The 24,405-nt window shown below is 40.2% G+C and overlaps 1 protein-coding gene across 1 annotated transcript; it reads right to left on the bottom strand.

Moving 5' to 3' along the window:
• Positions 1-10,334: 10,334 nt before the first annotated feature.
• On the bottom strand, positions 10,335-22,257 carry LOC124392547. Its single transcript, XM_046859685.1, has 6 exons — positions 22,133-22,257; positions 15,630-15,713; positions 15,173-15,514; positions 14,739-15,056; positions 10,985-11,026; positions 10,335-10,804 (listed from the first exon to the last, which is right to left on the bottom strand). Exons 2-6 carry the CDS (start codon positions 15,673-15,675, stop codon positions 10,650-10,652), a joined length of 903 nt encoding a protein of 300 aa, XP_046715641.1. The 5' UTR covers positions 15,676-15,713; positions 22,133-22,257; the 3' UTR covers positions 10,335-10,649.
• Between the last annotated feature and the right edge of the window lie 2,148 nt (positions 22,258-24,405).

Below are 24,405 nucleotides of genomic sequence, written 5' to 3'. Positions count from 1 at the left end.
ATAAAAATGTTCCATAGTTCCAAATAAATCTGTTATTAACCTGTTAGTTAAAACCTTTAAAATATTTTTTTCCCCCCTCATATATAAATACATGAAATCTGTCCTATAGCAATCCAGAAAAGTACTGGGTTGAAAGCCACATGTCTTATGAGTTTATATTTCAAATTTTATGAAGATTGTCATAACAAATGAGATTCCTACAAACATTTATCTGAGACTGTCTGAGCCTTTTCTCCCTCCCCTGTTTGAGAGACACCTGCTAAACTCAGGTGATCATTCATACTCTATTCATACAGTCTGCATATTATTGACCTGCTGACCATTAAAGGCTTTTGTTCTACATGTTTGGATATTGACATTCAATTCAATTCAATTCATTTTATTTGTATAGCGCTTTTAACAACGAACATTGTCTCAAAGCAGCTTTACACAGATAATGTGGTGAAGTGAATGTGTTCTTTATGAGTAAGTTTGTCCCTGATGAACAAGCTGGTGGCGACTGTGGCAAGGAAAAACTCCCTGAGACGGCATAGGGAAGAAACCTTGAGAGGAACCAGACTCAAGAGGGAACCCATCCTCATCTGGGTTGCACTGAATGTCTATTTGAAGCAGATATACAATGTTGCGGGGTACAGTGATGATGATCAGAAGCGAAACTGTATTCCTGAGTCAGTGTAGCAGACTGTTGACATTAACTACAATCCAGTCCATCCTCGAAGCGCCCGTTCTTACTCCGGAATTTCATGGAACTACCCATGGTGTTGATGAGAAACCGTCCCAAGCTGCACAGAGTGGCCTCCAGTCGAAGAGGACACTATCCAGAGGCAGACCTGGACGAAATGGGAAGATCCACGGAGGGGAGAGGAGCAGGAACAATGGTCACTGGAGCCTCAGGAGCATGTTTAACTCGACAAAGAGAGAGAGAGAGAGAGAGAGAGAGAGAGAGAGGGTGACAGTAAGAGAAAGATATGGATTATTAAGTGTCTTATTGTTGTATGAAAGTTAATATCACTGTAGGAGACTGTTGACATTAACTACAGTCCAATCCATCCTCAAAGCAATTAAATTCAATTAAATTCAATTAAATTCAATTCAATTCAATTCAATTCAATTCAATTCAATTCAATTCATTTTTATTTGTATAGCGCTTTTAACAATGAACATTGTCTCAAAGCAGCTTTACACAGATAATGTGGTGATTAAACGTAAATATGTTCTTTGTAAGTAAGTTTGTCCCTGATGAGCAACTGTGGCAAGGAAAAACTCCCGAGATGGCATAAGGAAGAAACCTTGAGAGGAACCAGACTCAAGAGGGAACCCATCCTCATCTGGGTTGCACCAAATGTCCATTTGAAGCAGATATATAATGTTGCAGGGTACAGTGATGATCATCAGAAGCAAACTGCACTCCCGAGTCAGTGCAGCAGACCGCCGACACCAACTACAGTCCAATCCGTCCTCAAAGCACCCGTTCTACTCCGGAATTACATTTAACCACCCAAGGTGTCAATGAGAGACCGTCCCAAGCTGCACAGAAGTGTGAAGATCCACGGAGGGAGAGGGGCAGGAACAGTGGTCACTGGAGCCTCAGGAGCATGTTTAACTCGAGAGAGAGAGAGAGAGAGAGAGAGAGAGAGAGAGAGAGAGAGAAGGATATGGATTATTAAGTGTCGGTATTGGTGTATAAAAGTTAATGTCACTGTGCAGTTTGGACTCCGGCAAAACTCGCTATGGCAGCATAACTAAAAGGGAGAACCAGAAGGTAACACAGACATGAGGGATCTCTGGGATGAGGCGACCCACCACACCACCGTCAACAAACCCGAGTGAGCGTGTGAATGTGAGGGGCGACAGCATACAAATATACCAGTTCACCAAACACTCTATATCCATGCGCCCTCCAGATCTGCTCCTTTACCTAAGAACAATCTACTGATAAAAGGCTTGACTAAATAAATACGTTTTCAACCTCGACTTGAACACTGAGACTGTGTCCGAGTCCCGAACACTGGTTGGAAGGCTGTTCCATAACTGTGGGGCTTTATAAGAGAAAGATCTGCCCTCTGCTGTAGTCTTTATTATTTGAGGAACCAACAGATAGCCAGCACCTTTTGATCTAAGTAGGCGTGGAGGATCATACTGGTACAGAAGTTAACTCAGATACTGCGGTGCGAGACCGTTAAGTGCTTTATTCGTCAGTAGTAGTATTTTATAATCAATGCGAGATTTGATTGGGAGCAGTGTAGACTGATTAAAACAGGGGTGATGTGGTCATATTTCCTAGATCTAGTAAATGACTCTTGCCGCTGCATTCTGAACTAACTGAAGCTTATTTATGCACTTACTCGCACACCCAGACAGTAAAGCGTTACAGTAGTCTAATCTAGAAGTAACAAAAGCATGAACTAGTTTTTCTGCATCCTGTAACGACATCATATTTCTAATTTTAGCAATATTTCTAAGGTGAAAGAAGGCGATCCTGGCGATATTATTCACGTGAGACTCAAAGGAAAGACTCGGGTCAATAATCACACCAAGGTCTTTGACAGCCGTACATGCTGAAACAGAAACACCATCCAGAGATGCTACGTAATCGGAAAGTTTACTTCTAGCTGCATGTGGTCCTAGTAAAAGTACTTCCGTCTTATCTGAGTTGAGCAGAAGAAAGTTATTAAGCATCCATTGTCTAATGTCCTTTACACACTACTCAACATTGTTAAGCTGATCTCTCTCATCTGGCTTTACTGAAATATACAGCTGTGTGTCATCAGCATAGCAATGGAAGCGAATCCCATGTTTATGAATGATTTCACCAAGAGGCAGCATATATACAGAGAAAAGCAGTGGGCCTAAGACAGATCCTTGAAGAACACCAAACTTTACCTCATAGAGTGTGGAGAACTCACCATTTACATCCACAAACTGATAGCGATCAGTCAAATAAGACCTGAGCCAAGAGAGCTGTTCCTTTATTCCTACAATGTTCTCAAGTCTAGCAAGCAGTATAGTGTGATCAATGGTGTCAAAAGCTGCACTAAGGTCGAGCAAAACAAGTAAGGAGACAAAACCCTGATCAGAGGCCAATAACAGGTAATTTACCACCTTAACTAGCGCCGTTAGGCGCTAACCCAGCCCGGCGTTAACCCAGCCATTAGGGAGGCACAAGCCAGTGCATTCTTAGTGCCGGTCCCAAGCCCGGGTAAATGGGGAGGGTTGCGTTAGGAAGGGCATCCAGCGTAAAACACGTGCCAAATCAAATATGCGGATCACAAATGAGAATTTCATACCGGATCGGTCGAGGCCCGGGTTAACAACGACCGCCACAGGTATCGTTAGCCGACAGGGTACCGGTGGACATTGGGCTACTGTTGGCCGAAGGAGGAGAAGGAGAGGAGGAAGACGTCTACAGAGACGGCAGGGAAAGGAGCAGTGTAGGAGAGTGGAGGTTCGGGTTGGTACTTTAAATGTTGGTACTATGACGGGTAAAGGGAGAGAGGTAGCTGATATGATGGAGAGGAGAAAGGTAGATATGTTGTGTGTTCAGGAGACCAAGTGGAAAGGGAGTAAGGCCAGGAACATTGGAGGTGGGTTTAAACTGTTTTATCATGGTGTGGATGGAAAGAGAAATGGTGTAGGGGTGATTCTGAAGGAAGAGTACAGTAAGAGTGTAGTGGAGGTGAAGAGAGTTTCTGATAGGGTGATGATCGTGAAGGTGGAAGTTGAAGGATGATGATAAATGTCATCAGTGCCTATGCTCCACAAGTTGGCTGTGAGATGGAGGAGAAGGAAAGATTCTGGAGTGAATTAGATAAAGTGGTAGATGGTGTACCTAGGAAAGAACGGTTAGTGATTGGGGCGGACTTTAATGGGCATGTGGGTGAAGGAACAGAGGTGATGAGGAGGTGATGGGTAGGTATGGTTTTAAGGAGAGGAATGTGGAAGGGCAGATGGTGGTAGATTTTGCTAAAAGGATGGAAATAACAGTGGTGAACACTTATTTTAAAAAGAAGGAGGATCATAGGGTGACGTATAAGAGTGGAGGAAGGTGCACACAGGTGGACTATGTGCTATGCAGGAGATGCAACCTGAAGGAGATTGGCGACTGTAAGGTGTTGGCAGGGGACAGTGTAGCTAGACAGCATAGGATGGTGGTCTGTAGGATGGTTTTGGAGGTGAGGATGAAGAGGAGGAGAGTGAGGACTGAAAGAAGAATAAGATGGTGGAAACTGAAGGAGGAAGAGTGTAGTGTGAGGTTCAGGAAGAGGTCAGAGAGGCTCAGTGGTGTTAAGGAGGTGTTGGATGATTGGGCAACTACTGCAGGAGTGATGAGGAGGCAGCTAGAAAAGTACTTGGTGTGACATCTGGAAATAGAAAGGAAGACAAGGAGACGTGGTGGTGGAATGAGGAAGTGCAGGAGAGCATAAGGAGAAAGAGGTTGGCAAAACAGAAGTGGGATAGACAGAGTGATGAGAAAAGTAGGCAGGAGTACAAGGAGATGCGGCAGCAGGTTAAGAGGATGTGGCGAAAGCCAAGGAAAAGGCATATGAGGAGCTGTATGAGAGGTTGGACACTAAGGAAGGAGAAAAGGATTTATACCGATTGGCCAGGCAGAGGGACCGAGCTGGAAAGGATGTACTGCAAGTTAGAGCAGTAAAGGATGGAGAGGAAATGTGTTGACTAGTGAGGAGAGTGTGTTGAGAAGGTGGAGGGAGTATTTTGAGCAGCTGATGAATGAGGAAAATCAGAGAGAGAAGGTTGGATGATGTGGAGATGGTGAAGCAGGATGTAGATAAGATTAGTAAGGAGGAAGTGAGAGCAGCGATTAAGAGGATGAAGAGTGGAAAGTCGGTTGGACCAGATGACATACCGGTGGAAGCGTGGAGATGTTTAGGAGAGATGGCAGTGGGGTTTTGACCAGATTGTTTAACAGGATTTTGGAAGGTGAGAAGATGCCTGAGGAATGGAGAAAGAGTGTGCTGGTACCGATCTTTAAGCATAAAGGAGATGTGCAGACCTGCAGTAACTACAGGGGTATTAAGTTGATCAGTCACACCATGAAGTTATGGGAAAGAGTAGTGGAAGCCAGGCTGAGAGAAGAGGTGACCATCTGTGAGCAACAGTATGGTTTCATGCCGAGGAAGAGCACCACAGATGCCATATTTGCTTTGAGAATGTTGATGGAGAAGTATAGAGAAGGACAGAAGGAATTGCATTGTGTATTTGTGGATTTAGAGAAGGCGTGCGACAGGGTGCCAAGAGAGGAGTTGTGGTACTGTATGAGGAAGTCAGGTGTGTCGGAGAAGTATGTAAGGGTGGTGCAGGACATGTATGAGGACAGTGTGACGGCAGTGAAGTGTGCAGTAGGTACGACAGACTGGTTTAGAGTGAAGGTTGGACTGCATCAAGGATCGGCCCTGAGCCCTTTCCTGTTTGCAGTGGTGATGGACAGGTTGACGGACGAGGTCAGACAGGAGTCTCCCTGGACTATGATGTTTGCGGATGATATTGTGATTTGTTGTGAGTAGGGAGCAGGTTGAGAAGAGCCTGGAGAGGTGGAGATATGCACTGGAGAGAAGGGAATGAAACTCAGTAGGAGTAAGACAGAGTACATGTGTGAATGAGAGGGAGGGCAGTGGAGTGGTGCGGTTGCAGGAGAAGAGCTTCAGAAGGTGGAGGAATTCAGGTACCTGGGTTCAACAGTGCAAAGTAATGGAGAGTGTGTTAGAGAAGTGAAGAAAAGAGTGCAGGCAGGGTGGAGTGGGTGGAGAAGAGTGACAGGAGTGATTTGTGATAGTAGGGTATCTGCAAAATTGAAAGGGAAAGTTTATAGGACTGTGGTGAGACCTGCGATGTTGTATGGTTTAGAGACAGTGGCATTGAGTAAAAGACAGGAGGTGGAGCTGGAGGTAGCAGAGCTAAAGATGTTGAGGTTTTCGTTGGGAGTGACGAGGATGGATAAGATTAGAAATGAGTTTATTAGAGGACAGCGCATGTAGGATGTTTTGGTGACAAGGTGAGGAGGCGAGATTGAGATGGTTTGGACATGTGCAGAGGAGGGACATAAATTATATTGGTAGAAGAATGCTGAGGATGGAGCCACCAGGTAGGAGGAAAAGAGGAAGGCCAAAAGGAGGTTCATGGATGTGGTGAGGGAAGACATGCAGGTAGTTGGTGTAAAGAGGCAGATGTAGAGGACAGGGTGGTGTGGAGACGGATGATCCGCTGTGGCGACCCCTAATGGGAGCAGCCGAAAGGAGAAAAAGAAGAACTAGCGCCGTCTCTGTGCTATGATGAGGCCGAAATCCTGACTGATACATTTCAAAAATGTTATTTATAAGTAGGTGTGAGCAGAACTGCTGTGCTACAAACTTTTCTAAAATTTTGGATATAAAGGGGAGAGTTGATATTGGTCTGTAGTTGGACATCTGACATGGGTCAAGGTCAGGTTTCTTAATTAGGGGGTGGATAACTGCCAGTTTGAAGGATTTAGGTACATAACCAGTGCTAATGGAAGAGTTAATTATTTTTAAAACAGGTTTAATTACCTCTGGAGCTATCTGTTTAAAGAAACTAGTAGGCAAGGGATCAAGAATGCAGGTTGATGGTTTTTAAGAGGGGATTAATGTCATTCTCATGAATAGGAGTGAAGCTTTGTAGTTGATTGTCTGTTATAATTACACTGCTGTCTACAGGGTTACTTGTAAAATAATTTGGATTTATATTAACCGTCTGGATTTCTTGCCTAATGTTTTCAATTTTATTATTAAAAAAGTTCATGAAATCATTACTACCTATTGATGGTGTGCATGTTAGTGTAGTGCTTTTATTCCCTGTTAATTTTGCTACCGTGCTGAATAAAAATCTAGGATTATGCTTGTTATTTTCTATGAGGGTGGAGAAATATGCTGATCTAGCAGCACTAAGAGATTTTCTATAATTTAGGAGGCTCTCCTTCCATGCTATTTGAAATACTGTTAATTTTGTTTGACGCCATTTACGTTCAAATTTTCGAGTGGTCTGTTTTAAGGTGCGCGTATGATCATTATACCACTGTGCTAATTTTTTCTCCCTGATCATTTTGGTCTTAAGGGGAGCTCCATCATCTAGAGTGTAACGTAACGTTGTTTCTAGATGCTCAGTGGCCCAGTCGAGCTCTGCGGAGTCTGACGGAGATCTATCTAATATCGTAATTTCGGGGAGATTATTAATAAAACGCGCTGCTGTAGCTGACGTGAAAGTACGCTTAACACGGTAACGTGGTGAGGTAGAAATGCAATGACTGAGGCAGATTTTAAAAGAGATGAGATAATGGTCTGAAATAGCTTCAGACTGTGGAATTATGACTAAGTTTTTTATTTTTAATCCAAATGTTAACAACAAATCGAGAGTGTGTCCACCACTATGAGTGGGTCCTATAACATTCTGATTAATTCCAACTGAATCTAGAATGGACACAACTGCTGCTCTTAAGGAGTCTTCCTGATTATCAAAATGAATATTAAAGTCACCAACAATTAATGCTTTGTCTAAAGAAGTAGCTAAATTTGTAATGAAACCTGCAAATTCTATGAGAAAATCAGAGTAGGGCCCTGGGGGTCTATAAATAATAATTAATGGAATTAACTGACTTGACCTGCTTTCGGACACTGAATATTTTATGTTGGTGTAAAGAACTTCAAATGTTTTACATTTATGTTTAGTCTTTTGTGTGACATTTAGATTATTATTATAAATAGCTGCTACTCCGCCTCCTCTGCCATTTAGACGGGGTTGGTGTATGTAACTATACCCAGGAGGACTCGCCTCATTTAATGCTACATATTCATTCGATTTAATCCACGTTTCTGTCAAACACATTATATTAAACTCCTGGTCGGTAATAATTTCGTTTATAGTAAGCGCTTTTGGCGTGAGAGATCTAATATTCAACAATCCTATCTTTAGATCAGAGGTGCTGGCTGTGCATTCAGTCCTATTTAATTTAATGTTAATCAGGTTACTTAAACAGACTTTCTGATAATTCCTATATTTTGGTTTTGCTCGGAGGACAGACACAGTCTCAATATGGTGGATCCTGAGTGACGACTCTGTGCAGCTAGCAGACGGTCGGTTTAGCCTGTCTGTCTGCTCCCTGGCCTTGGCTCTAGACAGTCACTTGTTAACTAGTGCTGTTCTGAGACTATGACCTATACTACAAGAAATGAGAGCAGCACCTTCCGGTGGGATGGATACCGTCCGCCCTAACAGGCCAGCCTTGCCTCAAAATTGCTCCAATTATTAATGAAGCCCACATTCTTTTGGAGCACCACTCGGACATCCAGCAGTTCAGCGACCATAACCTGCTGTAGGCTACATCGCCACGTCGCATTGGGATGGGGCCAGAGCATGTTACTGCATCGGACATTGCCTTCGCTAATTTACACACCTCTATAATATTACTCTTAGTAACCTCTGACTGTCGGCGATATCATTAGCTCCTGTGTGAAAAACTATCTTAGAGAACCTGTGCTTTCCTAAGAATCTAAGCTGACCTGCTATGTCCGGCGCCCTGGCTCCCGGTATACACATAACCTGTGCTGCTGGTGCCCCTAAAGGTCTAGCTAATTTCACGTGCCTCAGAATGGAGTCTCCTAAAACCAGAGCTCTTTCAGGTTTCTCAGCGGGTGCTTCACTGAGGAGAGCAAACCTGTTGGACACGTGAAGTGGAGAGGAATGGTGCTCCCGTGGGCAAGCCTTAGCGTTAGCTTTGGCTTTGCGAGTATGCCGCCGAGTCGTCACCCATTCGCCCCGCTGCGAGGGCTCTAATGCCAGAGGCAGGGGAATATTACCTTCACCTAGGGCATCCAGACTTTCCCCTGCAGAACCTGGACTGCTCTCACACTCACTACTTCTCTCTAGACTCTGGATGCGCTCCTCTAATGCTAAGATCTTCTCCGTCAAAGAGCAAACTAGCTTACACTTCTCACAGATAAAATTATCGCTAACAACGGAGAAAGACTGACTAAACATGTCACACTTTATACACTGAGTGAACTGGATGTTCGCCATAATAGAGAAATGACGTACCTTAATGTGTTTACTGTAGTGTGTGTTCGTAGTTCTGGTGAATGTCCTCCACTCACTGCTTTCAAACCCTCAAACAGGGAAAAAAGCGCTCTTTTCCGAAAGCAAAAATAGTCGAGATAGCCGTTCTTAATCCGGAATTTCATGGAACCACCCAGCTGCACAGAGTGGTCTTGAGTTGAGTTGGCATTCATATTGATGGCCAGGTAGCCAGACAAGCTATTGTTTTACAGTCATGGCCATTCATATTGATGTCTGGCCATTCCAATCTCAACAACACACACACACACACACACACACACATGCACACAAACTTACTTTTCAAGCATTTCTCCTATAAAAACAAACAGGCAATAAAACCAATAAAATCGTATAAAGCTATAAAGGGAGATTTATTGTAACTTACAGATGCAGATCTCCATGTATCTTTTGTTACTCCGCATCGCTGCTTTTTTTGCAAATCTCAGATAAAACAACTTATTTGATTGTCCTTTTTTTTTTCTTGTTTTCTTTTTTTTGTAAACAAAGTCCAGTTAGCAGGAGCTATAAACAGCTGTTTGTGTTGACCTGAGAGCTGCATCACTTTCTGGTTCGTCACTACGCACGTGTTTGTAAAGAATAATAAAACTAAGACTCACACCTGGAGAATAAAATCCTCATATATATCGTTAGAATCCTGCACTTATTGGCTACATTGTCCAACAGTCATTTTGTTTCCATAATGCTACTGGCTGGAAAGAAAAGGTTTGAAATGAGAGGCTCAGTAGAGTCTCCACCCAAGATTTTTACCCCCTCTTTTACGTTTATATTATCATTTTTTTTTACTTTTTTGTGGTCTCAACCGTTTTGTAACACTATATTCTACCAGCCATATTAGTATTTTTACCACCAAATGTCGTTTTTTTATGTAAAAGTTATTCAGAAATATATAAACACAGACACCAGCCGAAGTTCTGTGACGTAAACAAAGGAATTAACATCTAAATCACAACACTATTGTTTGTTTGGAGCAAAAATGCTTTAGAGCATGTTGTTCACTAGACCCTTATCTTTCCTAGTAAACCGGGATCAGCAGCAGTGGATGTGTTTGTGACTCGTTACTACAATATTAATGTAAGTAGTGCGTTTTTTTATGCATGTTGTTTGTGTGTAATGCTTACACAAATTTAGCAAATACATTCGTTACATGTTTTCCATTGAAAAACAGAGATCTGAAAACGCTGCTTGAGACTTAGAGATTTAGAATGATGTACAGTGAGTCATGGTTACTATTTTCCCTTTTTATTTAATCAATTGCTAAACATTAACACCTGAGAATAATTGGCTATTAGTTGCACTCAGCAGTACAGACAGTAGCAGCTGTCTCATCAACCAGTTTTTTCAGCATCTTCTTGTAAAGTTTTTGTTGAAGTCGATTGGTTCTTGCTGTGATTCTCATTGGTTTCTTCCTTGCTCCTAGTTCTTGCCCTGTGTTGGTTTTTGGTCCTTGTTTTACATTCTTCTCTTTGTGTGTACATGTACTGATATTGTGGTGTTTCAGCATCACAGCTTCATGTAAACATCAATCAGAAATGTTCTCCTGCATCTCACTGGTGTTCACTTGTTGATTTAAGGGAGATACACTGAGATCTCATTTCTATTATTCTGTGATCTGGAGCTCCATATGAAAATTGCAGTAATATGAGAGGAACAGAACACAGGATGCAAATAGTGATGATGATTGCCTTGTTTATTCCACCAGCTTCACATGGAGACACAAATAGTTTATTTTAAATGTTATTTAATAAAATATTATAAAGTCTGGGTAGAAATGTGATAATTTTATCTGACAATGACAATGACTGAGATAAATAGAGATTTAGAAGGTTAATGAATCATATAATAATTAATAATACAACAAATAAATATGGTATTTACTCACCTGAGGAAGCTGATGGATCATCTTTACTCTCTTCAGATTTTTCTGTAAAAAAGAAAAAATAAGAATTTTATTGTTCATTCTTTTCTTCTAAATATTTTTACGTCATAACTGCAAAAGCATCAAAATTCCTATAAATAAAAGTGCATAATTTCTGCCAGTCCTGTCCCGCATTTAAATTCTGGTGGTTCTACTTTTCCTCATCTCCATTGGTCTCAGTGTGGAATGAAAATCATTTCCTTTCAGGAACTCGAGCTGCATCTACAACGCTTTGGAAATGCTTTTGCATTGTCCACAATCTGAATCATGTGTCTACTCCGTCCAATGGAAAAGCGCAGCATCACCAGCGGGGTGACGTCATGACCAGGAAGCTATAAAAGCACATGGAATGAAGCCGGCATTAGCTTCTGTTTCTGTATGTGTGTTTTGTCTCATGGTAGTAGTAACGTTAGAAGAAAATATAGATATATAAGAAAAGCACAAAGACTAAGCACACCTTCCATCTTTGTGTTCCTCCCTGCCCCTGCTATATTACGGGGGGATACACACAGCTAGATCTTAGTGCTGTGTTCGACACTATAGATCAAGATCTTCTCCAAGATCGCTTACAGAATTACATTACGGCATTCAGGGACAGCCATTAAGCTGGTTTAAATCCTACCTGTCTGATCGTTACCATTTCGTAGATTTAAATGGAGAGCTATCCAGGCTAATGCTAGTGAATTATGGCGTGCCACAAGGCTCAGTTGTAGGACCCCTGCTCTTCACAATATACATGCTTACCTTAGGAAATATTATTAGAAGGCATGGAATAAGCTTCCACTGTTATGCTGATGATACCCAGCTATATATCTCATCTAAACCAGGCGATACAGCTCAATTAACTCAGATAACTGAGTGTGTTAAGGAAATAAGAGATTGGATGACCCATAATGTTCTACTTTCAAATTCTGATAAGACAGAGATTTTGCTCATCGGCCCAAAAACTAGTATACAGAAGCTCCAGCATCTGAACCTGCATTTAGACGGATGTTCTGTAACCACTAGATCAACGGTAAAATACCTGGGATTTATTTTAGACAGCAACTTATCTTTTAAAATCATATCAACCAAGTTACAAAAACAACCTTCTTTCACCTTAGAAATATTTCTAAGCTGAGAAACATGTTGTCTATATCCGATGCAGAGAAGCTCGTCCATGCGTTTATGACCTCCAGAATAGACTACTGTAATGCGTTACTAGGTGGATGTCCTGCGTCATTAATAAACAAGCTTCAGTTAGTTCAGAATGCGGCAGCAAGAGTTCTTACAAGGTCAAGAAAATATGATTACATAACCCCAATCTTATCATCCCTTCATTGGCTTCCTGTTAAGTTTCGAATAGACTACAAACTATTACTTCTTACTTATAAAGCACTAAATGGTTTGCCTCCATGTATCTCTCCAGTCTTTTTACACGCTACAATCCGGCAAAACTCTGGGCTTCTAGTAGTTCCTAGAATAGCAAAGTCCACTAAAGGCGGTAGAGCATTTTCACATTTAGCTCCCAAACTGTGGAATAGTCTCCCAGTTTAACTGCAGATTAAAGACATATCTTTTTAGCAAAGCCTACACATAACAAACGTCTCACATCATAACCTTGTGCTCCAGAACATCTGATCACATGCACATTATCAACTTGTGCTGTTAATATCATGAACAGCAGCTACGCTAATTGCTCTCCACTGCTTCTCTTTCTCTCCCAATCCCGAGGCTTTCTGAGGTTTGGCCAGCTCCAGTCACGTCCCACCTCATGAAGATTATAGACTTAGAAGTAGATGCCGAACTCGCAAACATCCTGAACCATCTAGAGACGTACCAGTGCCAATTGGATCCCACTGCATGTGTGGAGTTTTGACATTGGACCTCCTGGAGTGTTTAAAGGCTCTGGCATGGAGAAGCTGTTGCTGGATCTGTGATGATCACAAATGTTGAGCTAAGTAGCTCCTACTTTTATACCAAAGACTGTAGAAAGATCATTTACTTATAATCTTATACTCCAGTACTCATGTTAGTTCTCTCTTTCCAGTGTTCTGTATTATTGAAAGATTTATAATCAAACTCTTGATGTCACCCAAATGAGGATGGGTTTCCCTTTTGAGTCTGGTTCCTCTCAAGGTTTCTTCCTCATAACATCTAAGGGAGTTTTTACTTGCCACAGTCGCCACAGGCTTGCTTATCAGGGATAAACACACACCATTCACCTTGACTGTTGATTTCTGTAAAGCTGCTTTGAGACAATGTCTGTTGTGAAAAGCACTATATAAATAAACTTGACCTGACTTGACTTGACTCGTCCACCCTGGGTCGACGAGGTGCGTCCCACTTTAATTGGACCCGAGCAGGCTCTGGTCATTGAACAAGAGGTAGACACTTTCCTGAGGAAGAAGGCCATGTTGGTGGTCCCTCCATCAGACAGATTGTCCGGGTTCTGCAGCCAATATTTCATAGTTCCAAAAAAGGACAGTGGGTTGCGTCCTAATCTAGATCTACGTCAGCTGAACCACTCACTAATGGAGCTCAGGTTCAAGATGCTGACCCTCAAGCAGGTCGTGTCTCAAATTAGATCTAAGGACTGGTTTGTCATGATAGATCCAAAGGAGGCATATTTTCATGTGTCCATCCTTCCATTTTACAGGAAGTTCCTGAAGTTCGCTTTTGGGGCCGAAGCTTACCAATATCGGGTCCTTCCGTTTAGTCCTCTTACCCCGCACCTTCACGAAGTGTGTGGATGCATTTTTGGTTCCCCTGAGACTTCATTGCGTCCACATCTTAAATTACATCGATGATTGGTTGATATTAGCTCATTTAGAGCACTTAGCGGTCTGGCATCGAGATGTTGTTCTCGCTAACATGAAGCAACTGGGGTTGCAGCTGAATGCCAAAAAGAGTGTACTTTCTCCATCACAGATAACCACTTACTTAGACGTCGTATGGAATTCGACCCTTATGCGTGTGCAGCTTTCCCCTGCTTGCATTGGGTTTTATTCTTATGGCCGTCAAGAAGATCATAGAAGTGCAGTCACTCACTGTCAAGAAGTTAAAATCTATCAAATAATGAAGCTCATAAGACTCCTATCATGTCATTGTCAAACTGACAGATTTCACTGGAACATGAACACGTGTCAATCACATGCAAACATCCTTCAGTGTGTGTTGATCTGATGAGGGATTTTCTTCAGTCTCCTGCATGTGTTTAAACACTTCTGCTGTTTGCTTTGGCATTTTTTATACAGTTTATGAAGCTGTTGTGCTGTTTTTCATTTTCTACTCTGAAATGCAGGACAGGAGGTTTGTGTTCTCCCAACAAAGTCTCACCCCACATTGTCACATATCGACGTTGCCTCGTTGCCTCGGATGGCCGCGTCAAAATCCGAAGATGAGGGATTTGCATTGAAGTGTATAGGACGGCCATCTACGTTGAAAAGCGACTCAAAGGGGGGTACCTTCTGCCTCGGATGTCGACGCCATCCAAAGCAACGAGGCAAAGTTGATATGTGACGATGTGTTGTGAGACTGTGTTGGTTCTCCACACTCAGTCTAACAAAACCAAACAGTAAACTGTGTAGTGCAGCTTCAAGCAGAACTGAGAAACACTGACATCTACATTAAATCCAGAATCCTGTTCACCTGAGTTTAGTCATTTTCATTCTTTTATAACTGTGGAACTGATACTGTACGTGTCGTATTCAGCATCATCTGATACTCATCCACTTACCACTGACTGAAACTTTAATGTTCTGGACCAACACAGGTTTCTTTTTGTCTGTCATTAAAATGTAGCTGCTGTACAGAGTTTCATCAGTAACACTGACGTTCTTCAACACCAGGGAACAGTTTCCTTTAAGCAGCTCCTCCTCAGGAACGTCCACACGTCCCTCATATCCTTTACCCTGAGATGACTCTTTACCCTTTCGCTCAAACACGATCTCACGACCAATACTCCACTCAACATGAGGTGTTTCAATGGACAGATGTCTCCAGTCACATGGCAGCACTGCTGTGGATCCCACCTGAGCTGATACACTCTGAAAAACTTTTTTAGAAAATAAAAATCATGTGATCAGATGTGAGCAAATAGATGTTCCTTATTTATAACTTTTATCTGATACACTACAACCTTTATATTTTTATATTAAATAATTTTCTCACCATCGAGTTGAATTTTGTTGATTTCTGTAGATTTGTCAGTGTTTGTATCCTCCACATGTTCCACCACAAAAGATCTGTAGAAAGTGTGATCAGTGAATCTGACGTCCTTCAACACCAGAGAACAGTTTCCTTTACACAGTTCTTCCTCAGGAATGTCCACACGTCCTTCATATCCTGGACCCTCATGTGTAACATCAAAGCTTCTCTCAAACACAACCTCATTATCAGCATGCCACCGAATATGTGGAGTTTGGGTGAAGACTTTACGCAGGTGACATGGCAGGAGAGCTGTGGAACCCACATGAGCTTCTACAGTAATGGAAGGATCTTCACTAAGGGGGACTGTGGGGGGAAACATTACAATCTACATGATTTGGAGCATTTTATAAAAATTGTAGCATATTGTAATGAATGTTAGGACACTTGTGTGTTGTTGGACTTGAACCAGGTCACTCACCCACACAGACAGAGAGCCAGAAGATGGTAATAGAAAGTAGGATCATGATGCCTGGAAGACTTGTGTGGAGTTTTTACAGATTTCCTGATACAAACACAAACAAAGGCAGATTATTAAACACATTAAAAATATAAGTGGAAGATCAGCTTCTGCAGAAAATCACACAAACAAGTGTTCACTGTATTAGTGTCAATTTTACATTAAAATTGTTCTAATTGCAGCGTATATTTTACAGAATATATATTTATAATACTTTATTCAGTAAATCTCTCATTTTAATTTACTGAATTTAATAATTTAATAACAACCGAGCAGGTTTTATGTCAAATATAAGGATGTTGAAATTCTAACCAACAAACAAATGAGAGTAAATGAACACACGTCACTGTAGAGAGCAGTGGGACTGATGGATCAGAGCCTTTGAAGAGACTGCAGTAAAATATTTATTCTGTTCAAGGTAATAGATTTTAATAAGACCCCAAACTGCACTAAACACGGTGTAGAGTTTAATATTAACATGAAATATATTTTCTCTCAGCACTGGTACAGACATCAGAGAATCAGGAAATCAGATAATGTGGTGATTAAAAGTAAATATGTTCTTTGTAAGTAAGTTTGTCCCTGATGAGCAACTGTGGCAAGGAAAAACTCCCCGAGATGTCATAAGGAAGAAACCTTGAGAGGAACCAGACTCAAGAGGGAACCCATCCTCATCTGGGTTGCACCAAATGTCCATTTGAAGCAGATATACAGTGTTGCGGGGTACAGTGATGATGATCAGAAGCGAACTGAATCCTGAGTCAGTGTAGCAGACAGTTGACATTAACCACAGTCCAATCCATCCTCAAAGCGCCCGTTCTTACTCCGGAATTTCATGGAACCACCCAAGGTGTTGATGAGAAACCGTCCCAAGCTGCACAAAGTGGCCTCCAGTCGAAGAGAACACTATCCAGAGGCAGGCCTGGACAAAGTGTGAAGATCCACGAAGGGGAAAGGGGAAGTGGTCACTGGAGCCTCAGGAGCATGTTTAACTCGACCGAGAGAAAGAGAGAGAGAGAGAGACAGAGAGAGAGAAAGAGAGACAGAGAGAGAGAGAACAGGGTGACAGGAAGAGAAGGATATAGATTATTATGTGTCCTTATTGTTGTATGAAAGTTAATGTCACTGTGCAGTTTGGACTCCGGCAAGACTCGCTATGGCAGCATAACTAAAAGGGAGAACCAGAAGGTAACACAGACATGAGGGATCTCTGGGATAAGAGACGACCCACCACACCACCGTCAACAAACCTGAGTGAACATGTGAATGTGAGGGGGTGACAGCATACAAATATCCCAGTTCACCTCGACTTGAACACTGAGACTGTGTCTGAGTCCCGAACACTGATTGGAAGGTTGTTCCATAACTGTGGGGCTTTATAAGAGAAAGATCTGCCCCCTGCTGTAGTCTTCATTATTTGAGGAACCAACAAATAGCCTGCACCTTTTGATCTAAGTAGGCGTGGAGGATCATACTGGTACAGAAGTTCACTCCGATACTGCGGTGCGAGACCGTTAAGTGCTTTATTCGTCAGTAGTAGTATTTTATAATCAATGCGAGATTTGATTGGGAGCAGTGGAGATGATTAAAACAGGAGTGATGTGGTCATATTTCCTAGATCTAGTGAGGACTCTTGCTGCTGCATTCTAAACTAACTGAAGCTTATTTATGCACTTAGACAGTAAAGCATTACAGTAGTCTAATCTAGAAGTAACAAAAGCATGAACTAGTTTTTCTGCATTCTGTAACGACATCATATTTCTAATTTCAGCAATATTTCTAAGGTGAAAGAAGGCGATCCTGGTGATACTGGGTCAATAATCACACCGAGGTCTTTGACAGCCGTACATGCTGAAACAGAAACACCATCCAGGGATGCTACGTAATCGGAAAGTTTATTTCTAGCTGCATGTGGTCCTAGTAAAAGTACTTCCGTCTTATCTGAGTTGAGCAGAAGAAAGTTATCAAGCATCCACTGTCTAATGCCCTTTACAACCTCCTCAACATTGTTAAGCTGATCTCTCTCATCTGGCTTTGCTGAAATATACAGCTGCGTATCATCAGCATAGCAATGGAAGCGAATCCCATGTTTATGAATAATTTCACCAAGAGGCAGCATATATAATAAGAAAAGCAGAGGGCCTAAGACAGATCCTTGAGGAACACCAAACTTTACCTCATAGAGTGTGGAGAACTCACCATTTACATCAACAAACTGATAGCGATCAGTCAAATAAGACCTGAGCCAAGAGAGAGCTGTTCCCTTTATTCCAACAACGTTCTCAAGTCTAGCAAGTAGTATAGTGTGATCAATGATGTCAAAAGCTGCACTAAGGTCGAGCAAAACAAGTAAGGAGACAAAACCCTGATCAGAGGCCAATAACAGGTCATTTACCACCTTAACTAGCGCCGTCTCTGTGCTATGATGAGGCCGAAATCCTGACTGATACATTTCAAAAATGTTATTCATTCATAGGTGTGAGCAGAACTGCTGTGCTACAACCTTTTCTAAAATTTTGGATATAAAGGGGAGATTTAATATCGGTCTGTAGTTGGACAACTGACATGGGTCAAGGTCAGGTTTCTTAATAAGGGGGTGGATAACTGCCAGTTGTAAAGATTTAGGTACATAACCAGTGCTAATGGAAGAGTTTATTATTTTTAAAACAGGTTCAATTAACTCTGGAGTTATCTGTTTAAAGAAACTTGTAGGCAAGGGATCGAGAATGCAGGTTGATGATTTTGATGAGGAAATTAATGAAATTAAGTCATTCTCATGAATAGTAGTGAAGCTTTGTAATTGATTGCTATAATTATGCTGCTGTCTACAGGGTTACTTGTAAAATAATTTGGATTTATATTAACCGTCTGGATTTCTTGCCTGATGTTTCCAACTTTATCATTAAAAAAAGTTCATGAAATCATTACTACCTAATGATGGTGTGCATGTTAGTGTAGTGCTTTTATTCCCTGTTAATTTTGCTACCGTGCTGAATAAAAATCTAGGATTATGCTTGTTATTTTCTATGAGGATGAAGAAATTTGCTGATTTAGCAGCACTAAGAGATTTTCTATAATTTAAGAGGCTCTCCTTCCATGCTATTTGAAATACTGTTAATTTTGTTTGACTTCATTTACGTTCTAGTTTTCGAGTGGTCTGTTTTAAGGTGCGCGTATGATCATTATACCACTGTGCTCATTTTTTCTCCCTGATCATTTTGGTCTTAAGTGGAGCTACATCATCTAGAGTGTAACGTAATGTTGATTCTAGGTATTCAGTGGCCCAGTTGAGCTCTGCGGGGTCTGACGGAGATCTATCTAATATCGTAATTTCAGGAAGATTATTAATAAAACGCGCTGCTGTAGCTGACGTGAAAGTACGCTTAACACGGTAGCGTGGTGAGGTAGAAATGCAATGACTGAGGCAGATTTTAAGAGAGATGAGATAATGGTCTGAAATAGCTTCAGACTGTGGAATTATGACTAAGTTTTTTTATTTTTAATCCAAATGTTAACAACAAATCGAGAGTGTGTCCACCACTATGAGTGGGTCCCATAACATTCTGATTAATTCCAACTGACTCTAGAATGGACACAACTGCTGCTCTTAAGGAGTATTCCTGATTATCAAAATGAATATTAAAGTCACCAACAATTAATGCTTTGTGTAAAGAAGTAGCTAAATTTGTGATGAAATCTGCAAATTCTATGAGAAAATCAGAGTAGGGCCCTGGGGGTCTATAAATAATAATTAGTGGAATTAACTGACTTGACCTGCTTTCGGACACTGAATATTTTATGTTGGTGTAAAGAACTTCAAATGTTTTACATTTGTGTTTAGTCTTTTGTGTGACGTTTAGATTATTATTATAGATACCTGCGACTCCGCCTCCTCTGCCATTTAGACGGGGTTGGTGTATGTAACTATACCCAGGAGGACTCGCTTCATTTAATGCTACATATTCATTCGATTTAATCCACGTTTCTGTCAAACACATTATATTAAACTCCTGGTCGGTAATAATTTCGTTTATAGTAAGCGCTTTTGATGTGAGAGATCTAATATTCAACAATCCAATTTTTAGATCAGAGGTGCTGGCTGTGCGTTCAGTCCTATTTAATTTAATGTTAATCAGGTTACTTAAACAGACTTTCTGATAATTCCTATATTTTGGTTTTGCTCGGAGGACAGACACAGTCTCAATATGGTGGATCCTGAGTGACGACTCTGTGCAGCTAGCAGACGGTCGGTTTAGCCTGTCTGTCTGCTCCCTGGCCTTCGCTCTGGACAGTCACTTGTTAACTAGTGCTGTTCTGAGACTATGACCTATACTACAAGAAATGAGAGCAGCACCTTCCCGGGTGGGATGGATACCGTCCCGCCCTAACAGGCCAGCCTTGCCCTCAAAAATGCTCCAATAATTAATTAAGCCCACATTCTTTTTGGAGCACCACTCGGACATCCAGAAGTTCAGCGACCATAACCTGCTGTAGGCTACATCACCACGTCGCATTGGGATGGGGCCAGAGCATGTTACTGCATCGGACATTGCCTTCGCTAATTTACACACCTCTATAATATTACTCTTAGTAACCTCTGACTATCGTTGAAGTACTGATTATACCTTTTTACTTAAGTGAAATTAAAGAAATCTTGGCTCCGACATGTACTTAAGTAAAAAGTAGTTATTACTTCTACCTGTTTTAGCTGTTAACTGGACCTCACATCATAATAATATTTGATAGATAGATAGATAGATAGATAGATAGATAGATAGATAGATAGATAGATAGATAGATAGATAGATAGATAGAACTTTATTGTCATTGCGTAGTACAGGTACACAGCAACGAAATGCAGTTTGGCATCTACCAGAAGTGCAAAAAGTAGCAATCGTGCAAATAGTGAAGATAAATATGTAGCATATGTACAGCATGTGATATGTATGTAAGCATGTGTACAGTGATTAAATATAAAGGCTATAACAGTGCAGAGACGTGTGGACATCATTAAGAGCCTTTGCTATGTTTCCACACGGACAGTTAATGAGGTGATACCGGAGAAAGTGCACCTCTTCAAGTCAAGTCAAGAAGATTTTATATATATAATTATAGACATTTTACAGATTTAAATGATGAATTGTTTTTATCTGTACGATCAATAAAGACAGTAATTTAAGTTCGTGTCACCATTATGAGGGAAAAACCCACAAAACGCCACCCAGAGGGTTAATTGTGTAAAACATGGTGGATTTGGTGTTTGATTTGAGACTTGGCGCAGAAATAAAACAAAAGTTTTTTACTGATTAAAAATATTTTTCGGTGGAGTTTATTTATTTATTTTACATCTAAGTAAAGAAGGGACGTCGTAAATAAGTGTATGTTTTTCTGGAGGTTTTATTTTTGCCTCTTTTATATTTAGTTATTTATTTATGTATTTAAATTATTATTTTTTTTATACAAATGGTAAAAACAGAAATGAGCGCTAAATTGATAGCGCGTTAATAACATTTAGTGCTGTTTAAAATAGTTTTAATTTTGACAGCCAAATATATATATATATATATTATTACAAAACTAATTAAAAATGTTGTTACCTAATGAATGTATCCAGGCTGAAGATCCACATATAGAACACAAGCAGAGAAAAGATGATGATGATCAGGAATGTCTCTGTTCGCAGTCATGTTCTCATCACTGACTCCCTCTGTCTCATCCACATTAACCCCAAACTTCTTACTGCCTTCTGCTGATTCTTATCTCCATAAACTAGTCTACATCTGTGGTGAGTGAGGGTCAGGACTTTATACACCAGCGGATTGAAAAAGACGCGCAGTAACAGGAAATCAGTTGTTCGGCTGAAATTGCCACAAAGTGAAAATAAAAAATATATATATTTCACCAAATCAATGTATTAAAACTAAAGTAACGAAACCGGTTTTGAAAATGTAAGAAGTAAAAAGTACAGATATTTGTGTAAAAATGTAATGAGTAAAAGTAAAAAGTTGTCTAAAAAATAAATAGTGGAGTAAAATACTGATACCAGAAAAATCTACTTAAGTACAATAACGAAGTATTTGTACTCCGCTACTTCCCACCTCTGTCTGACACACACACACACACACACACACACACACACACACACACACACACACACACACACTACCATCATTACATAATTTCTGCTGGTTTTAATTTCAAATTAATAAAGGGGAAGAAATAAATAATTCAGTTCACTAATAAACACAAGAGCGAGAATTTATTCATGTAGAAAACACAAGCACATGGAGAAGAACCTGAACACACTGACGATCCTGATCAGTTATGACGTGTATAAGCTCCTGATCAGTTATTCCTGTCTCTAAAATCACTTCCTGCTTTCCCCCAGCAGAAGTGCTGTTTTTACAGTCCACAGAGAAACATTAATATTCATATAAAGAAAAGAACTGAAAACTGAGTCTTACCCTGGAGACAGAAGAACATGAGTCGTGATTCAGTATCATTTAAGTAGAAGTTTATGTTTCTGTTGGCAGTCGCTGCTTAAAGCTTCATGTCAGAAGAATCAACAGGATGCAGGAGTTACTTTCACTTTAACAAGTGAAGGAAGTGATGGTACAGAGATTCCTAGATGGCTGTGGGCTCGGAACTGCTCCGGGCTACACTTTATCTCTTTTTGTTTATTTTGTATATTTATTTTTATAGATACTGTTCTCTTCATATACGATGGTCATCATTGTTATCTTTTAATGATTTTATAATACAATTGTTCCCAGTGCAGTCACCGTTTTATTTCTCTGCTTCTAAACACATTCTTCCTCTATTCATCCTATTAAATCATTTTGACTAACACATGACACAGCGCCATCTAGAGGTTTCCTAAGATACAACACAACCTTGAGATCGTCACACTCTGGTTCTTCTTTCATTTTGGTCCAAACAACCCACAACATCTAAACGTGTTATTGTTGCTGCACTTCCTCCAGGCAGAGTCGCAGTGAGAACATAAGAATGGACAATAATTATTTTCTTTAAATTGCTAAAACACAATCTTTTACAGGGTTTTTCTGTGTCTCTACATCTACATCAGCTCAAGTCGGTTCTTCAGTGTTACTGATGCTGCTGTTTACAGAAGCGTCATGATTGTGAGCCACAAAAACAAGAAACTGGTCCAGAAAGTTAAACTCCTAGTTAAAGGCAAGTCGACAGCTCTGATTTCAATCCTGACACGATCTGAGTACACACAGTTATAACACACCTCAAGGGTAATAGGCTCATTTAAACAGTATATTTACAGATATTTTATATTTAAACAAATGTTGTTTTAGTGTAAAGCAATTTTCAACTTAAATTGTATGTAGTAATATTTATTATATAAATCACATAAAAATATAAACAGTATAAATATTTGTTGTTCATTTAAAACAGAGTTCCTATGAAGGGCCACACATTGACGCCAGACCAGAACTTAAATGTTGAACAATACCAAACATAATAAAATGAAATTTGACACAATTTCTCTCATTTATGATTTCTAAATATTTAAATGAATAAATAAACATGACTCTGTAATCTGCTTAATTAATACATGTGGTGGCCCAGAAGCGCAAAACAAATGAACAAATAAAAAATTGTCTAAATCTAAAAACGAAGTAATAAATCTAAAACAATTTACCAAATCTAAAATCAAAAATACAACTAGAAAGTAAAAAAAAAAAAGAAAGAAAAGGCATAATTTGTGAATAAAATACTTGTCAGGCATCTCATCAAATAAACATCAAAATCAAAAATCAATAAAAGTGTAACATTCGCAAACTATACCTTTTTCGTTTTTTTCTGAATTACTGTTGTGATTTTGGGTTTGTTCAATTGTTTTTCACTTCTCCATCACCACAAATACAGTTTTATTTATCGAAGTCCGCGTTCAGTGAAACGTATGAATAATAATGAGACACAATCAAAAGTGTAGTATAATAGAGTTCAATGCCTAATACAGCTATTTAGCGACCTCTAGTGGAAGAACGAAGGGACTTCACCCTTGTGAATAAATTAAATTGAATTGATTACAGGAAGTGAAGGCTGTTATTGACTATTATTTGTTCAATAATGGAGGTAAATTCAAGTTTGTGACTAATATAAACTTATCATAAGCTATTGGCAAGTTACTGTAAAAAAAACTTACACCTGTGACACCTGAGGCTTTTATACTTTAGGATTTTTCATTATTTACATTTGACTTTTCATTATTGTGGTGCTACAGAGCATTAAAGTGGTTCAGGAGGAAAAACAGTGTGTTGGTTATGACACTTCTGTAAAATGTTATGCTAGCTATTTCCTTACAAATAAAGTGTTCATTAAGAATAAATTAAAGAAGGATTGAGTGTAAAGTTATTTGTTTAAGGCTGATTGAAGATCACATGATCGAGGAGATTTGTTTTAGAACTCCTGCCCTCACCTGATTGACTTCCTGCCCTGAGGGTGTGGAGCAGGTGTGCTGGGGCAATAATAAGCCTGCTGAATAAACAGGTTTAAAAAGAAAACAAATAACATGCAGTTCCATTTACATAGTGAGCAGATTTGGTTTCCTGTAAATCACATGACCAGTGGATGTGAACATTCTGCTGCCTTCATCAGATCCTTCACCACTAAACAGGTATTTATGGTGAAGTCTTCTGGGAAACACACTCTCTACAATCTTCATTCAAATGAGAAAAAAAACTGATTTTATAGAATCAGTGGG

Source organism: Silurus meridionalis, chromosome 10, assembly GCF_014805685.1.
Source record: "Silurus meridionalis isolate SWU-2019-XX chromosome 10, ASM1480568v1, whole genome shotgun sequence".
NCBI classification, from domain to species: domain Eukaryota; kingdom Metazoa; phylum Chordata; class Actinopteri; order Siluriformes; family Siluridae; genus Silurus; species Silurus meridionalis.
Note: the sequence above shows the minus strand (reverse complement) of the source record. Positions and strands in the feature narration are given on the sequence as shown.